Genomic DNA, 12,701 nt, shown 5'->3' with positions numbered 1-12,701 from the left:
TCGGCCCGAACTCGGAGGGTGGGGCTTGTGTGATTGGGAGAGGCGGGGACTGCGCCCAAAGCTGCCTGGGTAAGGGCCAAGATGGCCGCCTCCTGCCTGGTACCTGTGTGAGGCCAGTGGAGACGGTGCCATCTCTTTTGAGGTCACGTCTGGCCCTCATACTGGGACTTTTTTGGTATGCCGTTGAGAGACAGTCTAGAGTAATGGCAGGGGTTCTCTCTTGGGCAGGTAGAAGCTTGTGGGGCTGGATGCCCTACGCATGCAGAAGCTTCTCTATGGGTAAGTAGCTAATGTAGAAAGGTGCTTGGAGAACTGCTTTTTAATAGGCAGCTCAGATTCATTCCTTTTCTTCCCCATCTTAAGGTGTTCCGCGATTGACCATCCGTATAAGGCTCACCCTCCCGCCCCCCAAAGTGGTTGATCGGTGGAACGAGAAGAGGGCCTTGTTCGGAGTATATGACAACATCGGGATCCTGGGTAAGACTCGATGCTTTACGTGGTACGAATTTCAGAAGGGCTACTACACAGTAACTACCGTCTTTTTCACCTGTGTAGAGAATCATCGTATGACTGTTTTCATATTTTTCTGAGTGCCCTACATGAATTAATACACTTAATCTTCATAATCTTTCCGTTTTACAGGTGAGAAAACTGAGGAACTGCAAGGTTAAGTAATTTTTTTAAAGCTAGTAAAAAAATTTGAACCCCAAGCATTCTGACTCCAAAGTCTGTGCTCTTGATGCTGTACCATAATATGTCTTGTTTAAAGGTGCTGCTCAAGAAGATGCAACTTTGGGTTGAAGGCTTAGCTGGTCTAGGCCTGGTTCTATTGTCTTGGTACTAATATGTTCTTTCACATTACACAGGGAACTTTGAAAAGCACCCCAAACAACTAATCAAGGGCCCCATATGGCTTCGAGGCTGGAAGGGGAACGAATTGCAGCGTTGTATCCGGAAGAAGAAAATGGTTGGAAATAGAATGTTCTTTGATGACTTGCATAACCTTAACAAACGTATCAGCTATCTCTATAAGCACTTTAACCGACATGGGAAGTATCGGTAGATCGGAAAGCTGGGAACTGTGGAAGAGGCATCCATCTGTAGCACTCTGAAGAAGGGGAACAGAACTTTTCCTTATGAGGAAAGGATTTTGTTTTCTCTCTGTAATAATAAAATGTGGCTTCTTTGGAATCTGATTTCCACATAGTTTATTTTTTTCTTCATGTAAACTATAAAGTATGTCCCTAAATTTTTGTTTTTTTTGGTGGTACTGGGAACAAACTGGGGGCACTGCTCTATGAGTGAGCTATATCCCCAACCCCACCCTTTTTTATTTAGTTGTAGTTGGACACAATACCTTTATTTTATTTATTTTTATGTGGTGCTGAGGATTGAACCCAGTGCCCTGCACATGCTAGGCGAGTGTTCTACTGTTGAGCCACAACCCCAGCCTTCCCCAGCCCTTTTTATTGTTCAACGGTCTTGCCAGGTTGCAAGGCTGAACTTGAATTTAGGATTCTCCTGCTTTTGTCTCCCAGATGGTTGCAATTATGGGTGTGTGCCATCATGGCTGGCTTGTCCTTGTGGTGTAGGGTCTTAGGTTTGCACTTCACTACTTACCCTTACAATCTATAACTGTGGCCTTCAAAAAAGAAAATTTGAGCACAGCATGGTAGCACAAGCCTGTAATCCCAGTGATTTGGGAGACTGAAGCAGGAGAAGCACAGGTTCAAAGCCAGCCTTAGCAAGTTAGTGAGGCTCTAAGCAATTTAGTGAGACCCTGTCTCAAAACATAAATAAATAGGAGTTGGGGATGTGGCTCAGTGGTTAAGCATCCCTGGGTTCAATCTCTGGATACTCTCCACACCAATAAAAGAAAAGTTGGTGAGACAAGTTTATTGTTAGTGCAGAGCCAATATTGAAAGTGTTTGTGTGTGTGTGTGTGTGTGTGTGTGTGTTGCTGGGGATTAAACTCAGGAACTTGTAGATGCTAAGCTATATTCCTAGCCCCTTGAAAGTGATAATTTTTAATTGTTCAACAATGCCAAGAATTTGAAAAGTGTTTCTAAAATGAAATATAATAGAAAAGTGGAATATAGTTCTGCATTACTCTCATCAAAAATTATTTACTAGGTAACCTCTCTAGGAATTATAAGAAAACAAACAAACAAAAAAAGTGAAGGTGTGAAGTATCCTCCCTATTTTTATCTGAGTCATTAAGTACCATGTAAGTAGTGTAGATAGGTGATACAAATCTTGACTGATCATCAGAATCATCTGTGTAGTTTAACATTTCAAAAGCCTGGTCCCAGGTTTGAAGTATTGCTCAGTGGTGAAGTACTTACCTAGCATGCATGAGACCCTGGGTTTGATTCTCAGCACCACAAAAACATACAAACAAACAAAAAAGAAAGCCTGGTTCCAACCCCTAGAGAGTTTGATCAGTAGAGATGAGATGAAAGTCCTGGGCATCCATGTGGGTTTTTAAAAAAAATAATTTTGTTTTTTACAGGATTGAACCCAGGGTCTCATGCATGCCAGGCAAGTGCTCCACTGCTAAGTTATATCCCCAACCCTGTTTTTAATTAAAAAAAAAAAAAAAAAAAAGATCTAGCCAGGCTTGGTGGTGCATGCCTATAATCTCAGGAGCTCAGGAGGCTGAGGCTGGAGGATCACAAGTTCAAAGCCAGCCTCAGCAATTTATCGAGGCCCTAAGCAACTTTGTGAGACCCTTTCTCTAAATAAAATACAAAAAAGGGCTAGGGATGTTGCTCAGTGGTTGAGTGCCCCTGAGTTCAATCCCCAGTACCCCCAACCCTGCCCCCCAAAAAGATCTATCCATAGAATGTAAAATTTAAAAATTACAAATGGTAATCAAATGGAAAGTTTTCTTGCAAACTACCCCCCCCCCCTTGAAGGACAACCATTCAAGTGCCTCTTTAATGCTCTGACATTTACTGGGCATACATAAGCTTATATTACCTAGCTTTTAAAAAGTGGGATTTCAACAGGTACAGTTGCGCCTACCTGTAATCCCAGCTGCTTAAGAGACTGAGGTGGGAGGATAAATTCAATTTCAGCCTGGGCAACTTAGCAAGACCTTGTCTCAATATCAAGTTTAAAAAAATGGCTGGAGATGTAGCTCACTCATAGAGTGCTTGTCTAGCATGTGCAGTGGCCTGGGTTCAGTCCCTAGAACTGCCTCCTCCTGCCACACACAAGGTAGAATTTCACAGATATGTACCTTGATTTTTCACTTAATATAAATTGGAGATTGTTTCATATACTCACATCATTTACCATATTGACTTAACCAGTCCTAATTTGATATTTATTTAGATTGCTTTTAGTCTTACTTTTTCAAAGTGTAACTTCTAATTTTAGGTCTTTTTAATTTTAATATCCCTCAAGTGATATTATTTTTTAGTTTTATTTTTTTCCTCAGCTGATTTTAATTAGCCATGTTTGGAAATCACTGATGTGGATTGTAAGTGACCTGGATAAGAGAATATGTCTGACTGGCATAATCAAAAGAGGCTTCTTAGATGAGGTTGGATTTTGGAAAGCAGAGAGGGAGGACATAGAACATTTCAAGTGGATAAGAGAAGAATGACCAATAGTATATGATTGAGAGAATATAAATTTGATAGGAGATGGTGAGGTGGACCAAACTATTGAAAGCACACTCTGACACATCTCTTCTTTATCCTTTGATATTATTTGGCTGTGAAACAAGTTAAATAACTTTTGACAATACTGCATTGAAGGGGAAAATGTTGTTACACTTTCTAGAGCCATATATAATATGGTTAAATTTTTCAGTATGTCTCCAGTTAGTGAGACTGTCAACAAATATATGCCAAATGAAATAAAGCATTTGATGTATTGCTTTTTTTTTTTTTTTAACATCTCCAACAGATTTATTTTTCAAAGGAATGGATTTAGAGAAAAAACATGGGGCACAGAAGTACGGGATAGAAAATAAATAGAAATGTAAGCTATTTTGCTAATTGTTTTATAATCACAACAAACTGGTACAGGGAATGCCCTATAAAAACACAATAAATTATTTTTAAAAATAAAATCAATTACATAATTTTAAAAAAACACAATAAATGTTCCAAGATCAAGCTATTCCCTTAGCAAGGCTGAAGATTTCAGTCTGTGGTATTTGGGATTTAGGCTTTAGTTCTTATTTTTGGATGGATCACTGGGTGTATGGCACAATCCATGCTTTTAACCAGATTTGAGAGAAGAATGGCCACTTGGCTCAGGTAGAATTAGATGAAGTGTTTGGTTTCATGTGTCACATAACTACTGAAGTTCCCACAATGCAGTGTCAGGTGGGGTTGTACTTCTTGTTAAACTCCTTCTTAATGTGGGCTGCAATATCCTTTTCTGTTATATTTCTCTAATGTCTGAGTAGCACACTTCACAGGATCCTGTTGCATCTCTTCCCACATGTCCGCATTTTTTATCAGTGCCTTTCAGTTGTACATGGTTACCATTGGGCAGTGGCTGGGTGGCTGCAAGTGTCTCCTGAAGAAGGTGCTGGTGTAGCTCGAACCCAGAGGAAGTTGCTATTACTATTGAGGCCTTGGAGCATCTAGACTGATGTATTGCTTTTAAAGAAGTCTTTTATGTGGGCCAAAGAGCTATTGGTGTTCTTCAGCAAGGTTTTTATAAGGTTGATATGAGCAAATCTGTAATATAAACTTAATTAAGAAAATAGGCTTTGGGGGCTGGAGTAAGTTGGTAGTGGAGTGCTTGCCTAGGGTGTGCAAGGCCCTAGGTTCTATCCCCAGCATTGCAAACAACAATAGCAATAACAACAAAATAGGATTTAAAGTTGGACAGGTCTGGGTTTGAATTCAAGCTCTACCTCTCTTTGACCCTAAATAAAGTAGTTAACTTCTGAGCCTTAGTTTTATTTTTCAGCTCGTTGAATAGGAATAATACAGACCTTTCCCTCCTAGAATTATGCTAGGAATAAATAAAATTATGCAGGTAAAAATTTTAATAACAGAGTTTGGCAAATGTACACAGTAATGACATTCCTCTGGAATGAGTGTAGTGGTCAACAATTTTACAAATCTGAACAACTGAATGAATATGTTTTTAAATTATTTAAAAAATAAAAGGAGTACTGAAAACTAAAGAACATGAATTACTTGTAGATACAATTTGGGATTTAAAGGTAGATTAAGTTCTTTATTTGATCCATATACTTTAAAGTTAAAAGTATTTATGTCAATCCACCCTGAAAACAACAATTCTTTAATTCATATTCTCAGGTTATCTAGGCTCAGCTGGTTAATTCTTTCCATTTGTTGTGGGTTGGAGTGGATTACACAATTGTATTTAGCTTTGAACTTGTTTTAGTTTAGCAGGTCCAAAATGTCTTCACTTGTGTTTGCTTCCTCTGTGGAGTAGCTGAAATTCTTTTTACACATGGTCTTATTGTTCAGGTATTTAGCCCAGACTTCTTTATAGGCTTGATGCTAGGGCAAAAATAGAAGTTGCAAGGCTTCTTAGACAAAAGTCAAGAAGTCCTAGTGTCACTTGTGCCACATTCTGTTAGTCAAAGTGTCATAGGCCAGCCCATATTCAACCTGGTGAGGAAATGAATTCTGTGTTTTGATCAGAGAAGCAGCATATGGTGACAGGGAAGTGAGAAAGTATTGGCATATATATATATATATATATATATATATACACACACACACACACACACACACACACACAGACGCGCGGGGGGGCGCGTGCGCGCACAATCAAAACATTTAGTGTCTTTTTGGAACTTTTTCTTCTCAATAAAAGAGCTCAATAAATATGAAGTTAGATTTATACGTATTTGTTAAATAGACTTGGGGGAAATGAATTGATGTGTTTATATGAAAATATATTGTGGGGGGCATGGTGGTCTGTAATCCCAGTGATTTTGGAGCCTGAGGCAGGAGGATTGCAAGTTTGAAGTCAATCTCAGCAACCTAATAAGACCCTTTCTCAGTAAAAAATAAAAGGACTGTGGATATAGCCCAGGGGAAAAGTACCTTTGGGTCCAATCCCCAGTTTTAAAAAGAATATACAAGAGTGAGGTTTTTAGTGGGGTGACTAGAAAGGATTTTGTGGAAATAGAATGGAGAAAATCAAATATCTGAGGCTGTTAAGTGTAATGAATGCTAAATACATGTTTTGATAGAGTATGTGATTGTTAGTGAAGAGAAAATTAATAGTTAATTTAATAGGTATTTATAAAATACTTCCTGCTGCAAAGATAGAAAAGATCTTGTTTTCAAAGACAGAACAATTTTATTTTTGATAGGAAGCAGTATTTAACATTTTCCTTCAATAAACACTGAACTATAATGTACAAGGATATTTGGAGAAACATAAATCACTAAGCTGATTGGGTTCCTGCTTCCAAGTAGACTTCATTTTACTCAGAAGGTATATAATATATAAACAAAATATGGATTTGAATATGATAACTATATGAAAAGTTCTCTGAGAGGTTTTTTTTGGGGGAAAGTCAGAAAATCGTTGAAGATGTAGCTCTTGAAGTAAATCTTGGACAATTTCAGCTGCGAGACGTAGGAAATCAAGTATGTAGGTGTACAGAGGAAGGACACCTGTCTCACTGCATTCCCTGGGAGCAGGAATGCAGACAGGGGAGGGCTTTCTGGAGGAGGTAATAACCACTGAGTTGTCTTAAGGGAGTGGAAGCTAGCAGGCTTTCCAGGCAGATGAAGCAAAAACAAAGGCCAAGTAAAGTGGTGCAGCCACTTTGGAAAATCCACAGTTCCCCATAAAAGTTAAATGTAGCATTATCAATGGCCCAGTAATTTCCCTCCTATGTTTATACCCCAAAGAACTGAAAAATAATGTCTATAAAACACTTGTGCACAAATATTTGTAGCAGCATTATTCATATAGCCAAAAGAGGAAATGAACCCAAAGAGGAATCAACCCAATGCCCATCAGCTGATGAATGGGTAACCAAAATGTGTTATATCCATTCAATAGAATATCAGCAGTCATTGAAATGAATGAAGTATAGCTATATGCTACAACATGGATAAACCTTGAAGACATTATGCTGAATGAAAGAAGCTAATCACAAAAGCCTACATATCATATGATTCCATTTATATGAAATGTTCAGAATAGACAAATCCACAAAAACTAGATTAGTTTATTCTAGGGATGGAATAAGGCGTGAAGAATGGGGAATCACTTCTCATATGTACAGAGTCTCTTTTGTGGTAATATAAATATTCTAGAAGGTGACAGGGTGGGAAGATGTTGGTCAGAGATACAAAGTTTCACTTGGGAATCAAGAGATCTATTGTACAATATGGTATAGTTAACAACAATGCATTGTATGCTTGAAAATTGAATTGCTAAGGGTAGATTTTACTTTTTTTTATTATTATTACTGGGGATTGAACCCAGGGGTGATACACCACTGAGTTACATTCCCAGTCATTTTGTATTTTTTTATTTTGAGGCAGGGTCTTGCTAAATTGCCCAGACTGACTTTAGATTTATGAACCTTCTACTTTCAGCCTCTTGAATTGCTGGGATTACAGGCATACTCCACCACAACTGTCAGATTTTGCATTCTTACCACAAAAAATGAAAAGTATTTGAGGTAGTGCATATGTCAATTGGCTCAATTTAGTCATTGTACAATGTATATATACCTTGAAACATAATGTTGTACACCATAAGCATATACAATTTTTGTTAATATAAAAAATTTCACCTGGACATGGCTGTGCATGCCTGTAATCTGAGAGACTGGAGGCTGAGGCAGAAGGATCACAAGTTCAAAGTCAGCCTCAGCAATTTAGCAAGGCTCTAAGAAACCTAGTGAGAACCTATTTCAAAATAAAAAAATAAATAAGAAGGACTGGGGATGTGACTCAGTGATTAAGCACCTATAGGTTAATTTCTGTACCTAAATAAATAAATAGATAGATAAAATGTGAAATTAGTGGTGATTGTTGTATATAATCTTTTGAAAAAATAAAAATCATTTGTATATTAAATGATTGGATTGTATGGCATGTGAACGGAACAAAACAATGGGGTGGAAGACAAAGATTTTGATTTTTGAATATTTTCTTATTTATTTTTGTGGTGCTGGGATTGGACTCAGCTATACCTTTGAGCTACATCCCCAGCCCTTTTTATTTTATTTTATTTTTTGGGTACCGGGGATTGAACTCGGGGGCACTTGACCACTGAGCCACATCCCCAGCCCTATTTTGTGTTTATTTAGAGACAGGGTCTCACTGAGTTGCTTAGTGCCTTGCTTTTTGTTGAGGCTGGCTTTGAACTCTCGATCCTCCTGTCTTAGTCTCTCAAGCCACTGGGATTACAGGCAACCGCCATGCCACCTGGCCTCTATTTTATTTTTGAGACAGGGTCTCCCTGGCCTCTAACTTGGAATCCATACTGTCTCAGCCACCAGAGTCACTGGGATTAGAGGCATGTACCATCACACCAGGGCAAACATTTGTTTCTAAATTAACTTACACTTTACAAATCAAAGCAATACATACATATAGTTAATCTAAACAAAGGACAAGTTATATTGTTATATGTAGCAGCAATCCTCTCCTTCCACCCCAGCCTACCCTCTAGACTAACTTTTCAGAATAGACTTTCACTTTATTTTTAGCTATTTTTATGGTATTTATCATCATAATTTGAAATAATACACTCAACTGCTCTTGATGGCTTATTGGTTTTAGACATCTACTAACTTCCTGTTGTGGAAATGAGTGTTTAGCTCTCCATGCTTACCTCATTCAGTGTAGAAAAGAAAAAAATAAAAATTCAACTTCTATTTAGGAATTTTTTAAAAAGCTGGGCACAATGGCACATGCCAATCCCAGATACTTGGGAGGCTGGAGAGGATTGCAAGTTTGAAGCTAACCTCAGCAACTTAATGAGATCCTGTCTCAAAAAATAAAAATGGTTGAGCTTGGTGATAAAGCATTCGTGGGTTCAATACCCAATAACAGCAGCAGCAACAACAACAAAAGAACTTGTTTCAAAATGAAAAAAAAAGGGGTGTGGTTCAGTGGTAGAGAATAAATGGGTTAAGTCCTCAGTACCACAAATAAATAAATGAAATAAAAAATAAAAAAATTAAGTGAGAAACAGAAGGAAATTTCCTTAACTTGGTAAGGGTTCCATACTAGAGATTGACAGCATATATTTAAGAATATGTACTCTTTAAAATCAGGAACAGACAATAATGCCAACTATAACTGCAGTGGTTTGATATAGCACTATTTAGTACTATTTACTTTTCAGAGGTTTTTTTTTTTTTTAAAGATTTTAAGAAATGGAAGCAAAGATATCAAAATTGTGATCATTTTCAGATGGTATGATTTTCATTGTCTAAAACAAACATTTTAAAAACAACACAAAGTGGAAAAAAGAAAGTAAAATTTGAAAAAATACTCATGCAAACTAAAAATACATTCAGGAACAATGCACACTTGCCAAACAAAACAATGATTATCAATTTAGAATGTTTTCTATAGTAGGAAAGGGAAATGGGGAAAAGAGAATAAGCAAAGGAAATGAGGGAGAGTCCTTCCAAAGATAAGTGAGATAATGCGTCATGAATTGAAGAGCATCACTAACTCTATCTTCTGCATTTGTGGTGTTTCAGAAAAACAGTGTTTTATTTTTCTCCATAAGGGCAATTAATAAGAAACACTTGTATTTATGGGTTGGGCATGGTGGCATAGGCCTGTAATCTCAGTGCTTTGGAAGCTGAGGCAGGAGGATTACAAATTCAAGGCCAGCCTCAACAACTTAGGCTCTAAGCAAGTTGTCAAGACCCTATCTCAAAAATAAAAGGTAAAAAGAGCAGGAGGATGTGGCTCAGGGGTAAAGTGCCCCTGGGTTCAATTCCTGGTACCAAAACAACAACAACAACAACAAAACACCTGTATTTCTTTACTCCTGTGGTTTCTTAATCTATTTCTATAAGTCAAACACTTTAGCATACTTGCAGGGCCCTTTGATATGTCTACCACCTATCACACATATGTGTGTAATGTATGTATGTATATATATATATATATATATATATATATATATATATATATATGTAATGTTTGTTAGGTTTTGGTATATGACATATATGCTAGTTCAAGAGAGTTGAATTAGGTTGCTAATAAAGGATCACAAATTGGATAGTTTAAACAACAGAAACTTATTGTCTCATAGTTCCAGAGTCTAGAAGTCAGAGATCAAGGGGTTAGCAAGGTTGGTGCTTTCTGAGGGCTATGAGGCAGAATTTATTCATGCCTCTGTCCTAGCATTTGGTGGTTTGCTGGCAGTATTGGAGTTCCTGGGCTTGTATCTGCCACGTGACCAGCACAAGCTTCATAAAAGAAGGTTCAATGCATAAAAAATTGCTAGTGAGTTTTAAAATTAAAGAGAGACTCTCATTTACCTTTATTTCCCAGCTCTGAGAAGGCTTCTCCTAGCTCCCGCCTCCAGCCACCTAATGCGGTGGTGAGGTTCGCAGAAGAGGCTAGCGAGAGAGAACGCATGCCAGGGAGTGAGCTTTTATTGGGGAACAAAAAATTCAAGGGAAAATCTCATCCAATGAAGGTTAAGGGGGACAGCATCTCAAGGTCAGGGCCAGCGACTGGGTCTTCAGGTCAGTGGCCAGGCACACCTCTGTAAGGACAAGCCCTTGTACCTGGGAAAGGGTGGGGAAGGCTCTGACACTGCTGTGTCTAAGCGCCTCTCACCCAGCCAGAGAGGTAACTCAAATCACGTGCGAGGATGGCCTCCCACACTTGTAGATACATCATTTTGATCTCTGCTTTCATGTTCACATGTCATTTTTCCTGTGCTTGTGTGTCCAAATTTCCCCATTTTATAGTGGATACCAGTCATGATCTCAATTTAACTAATGACATCCAAATAAGGTTACATTCTGAAATACTGGGGTTTAGGGCTATAACATAAGAATCTTTGGAGGACACAATTTGACCCATAGCAATAGCCTTCAGTCTTTTCAAGGAGTTTGGTTTATTTTGTTGTTGTTATTTTTTCCTGGAGACTGAACCCAGGAGCACTCTGCCACTCAGTAAGTTGCTGACGCTGGCCTTGAACTTGTGATCCTCCTGTCTCAGCCTCCAGTGTCACTGGAATTACAGGCACGTGCCACCATGCCCAGCTTCTCAGGGATGGAGATATATATTCATTTAGTTGTAGTTTGACACAATATCTTTAATTAATTAATTGATTTTTGTGCTAGGTGAGCACTCTACCACTGAGCCACAACCCCAGCTCCCTCAGGGCATTCTTACACTTTTGTTGTTAGTTCTTGAAATTCATGATTCCTTATATCTTCTATATGATCTCTGTTTGTTTTTTTTTTTTAGTTGTATATGGACACAATACTTTTATTTTATTTGTTTATTTATTTATTTTTTATGTGGTGCCAGGGATTGAACCTAGTGTCTCATGCATGCTAGGCAAGTGTTCTACTACTGAGCTACACCCCCCGCCCCCCAGTTTTGATCTTGAGAAAGAGAGCCAGCGACCTGTATTAGCTAGTCATTTTTTTTTAAGCTAGTCATCTTGTCAGGAGAATTTATACCCCTCTCCCCTCTTTTTTCTTACACCCCACCACTATATCACCTTTATCACTTCATTATACCACCATTTAAAATCATCAGATAGTTTATATTAGGAATTTATACATATTATTTATTACTGAGCCACATGATATGCAGTGATATAACATATTTTTATAAAATTCTTTATATCTTTATTGGGATATAATTTTTCATATCAGACAGTTCACCAATTTCAATGAGTTTTAGTATATTCACATAGTTTTGCATTCATCACCACAATCAATTTAGAAAAATTTCATCATTACCCTAAAATAAAATCCAACATCCCTTAGCCATCAACTCCAATTACCCCTCCTTTCTAGTTTTAGGCAACTAATCCATTTCCTGTTCTTATGTATTCTGGATATTTCATATAAATTGTACCATATAATATGTGACTCTTTGGACTGACTTCTTTCACTTAGTAGTTTCAAAGTTTACCTATGTTGTACCATGTATTAGTACTTCATTTGTCTTTGATCAAAATAATATTCTTATTGTATGGATATACCACATTAAACTTATCCATAAGTTGATGAACATTTGGGTTATTTCCACTTTTTGGTTATTTGATTTTGAGAAAGAGAGCCAGCAAATGTTCATACTGCTATGGACATTCATGTACAAGGTTTTGACTTCATTTCTGTTAGGTGTATACCTAAAAGTGGAATTGTGGATCATATGGTAATTCTATGTTTGTTTGAACAACTGACAGACTCTTTTTAAAATTTTTTTCTTTTTCTTTTTAGATACACATGACAGGAGAGTATATTTTGACATAGACCCTTTTTAAAATTGAAAACCCCAAATGCCCCAATTTTGCATTTCCACCAGCATTGTATGAGGACTCCAGTTTCCCCATGTCCTTGGCAACACTAGTTATTATCTTAAAATTTTTTCTTTTATGTCCTAAGTGTAAATTGATATTTCATTGTGATTTCTATATGCTTTTCCCAGGTGGTTGGTGATATGGAGTATCTTTTCTTGTGCTTTTTTGCCATTTGTATATCTTCTTTGGAAATATGTCTAGGTAGA

General features: G+C 37.6%; 1 protein-coding gene and 1 pseudogene across 1 annotated transcript; one reads left to right on the top strand and one right to left on the bottom strand.

The window, feature by feature from the left end:
- Positions 1-48: 48 nt before the first annotated feature.
- Mrpl51 (mitochondrial ribosomal protein L51) lies at positions 49-1,196 on the top strand. Its single transcript, XM_046424076.2, has 3 exons — positions 49-279; positions 364-477; positions 867-1,196. The coding sequence occupies exons 1-3, from the start codon at positions 204-206 to the stop codon at positions 1,061-1,063; spliced, it is 387 nt and encodes a 128-aa protein (XP_046280032.1). The 5' UTR covers positions 49-203; the 3' UTR covers positions 1,064-1,196.
- A 2,982-nt stretch (positions 1,197-4,178) lies between these two features.
- Positions 4,179-4,499, bottom strand: LOC124078994 (dynein light chain 1, cytoplasmic-like; annotated as a pseudogene).
- Positions 4,500-12,701: the final 8,202 nt, after the last annotated feature.

The sequence above is a fragment of the Marmota monax genome, unplaced genomic scaffold (assembly GCF_021218885.2).
Source record: "Marmota monax isolate L192 unplaced genomic scaffold, Marmota_monax_Labrador192_F-V1.1 WCK01_AAM20220418_F8-fsc00186, whole genome shotgun sequence".
Taxonomy (NCBI): Eukaryota; Metazoa; Chordata; class Mammalia; order Rodentia; family Sciuridae; genus Marmota; species Marmota monax.
The sequence above is the reverse complement of the archived record's forward strand: the minus strand, read 5'-3'. Positions and strand labels throughout refer to the sequence as shown.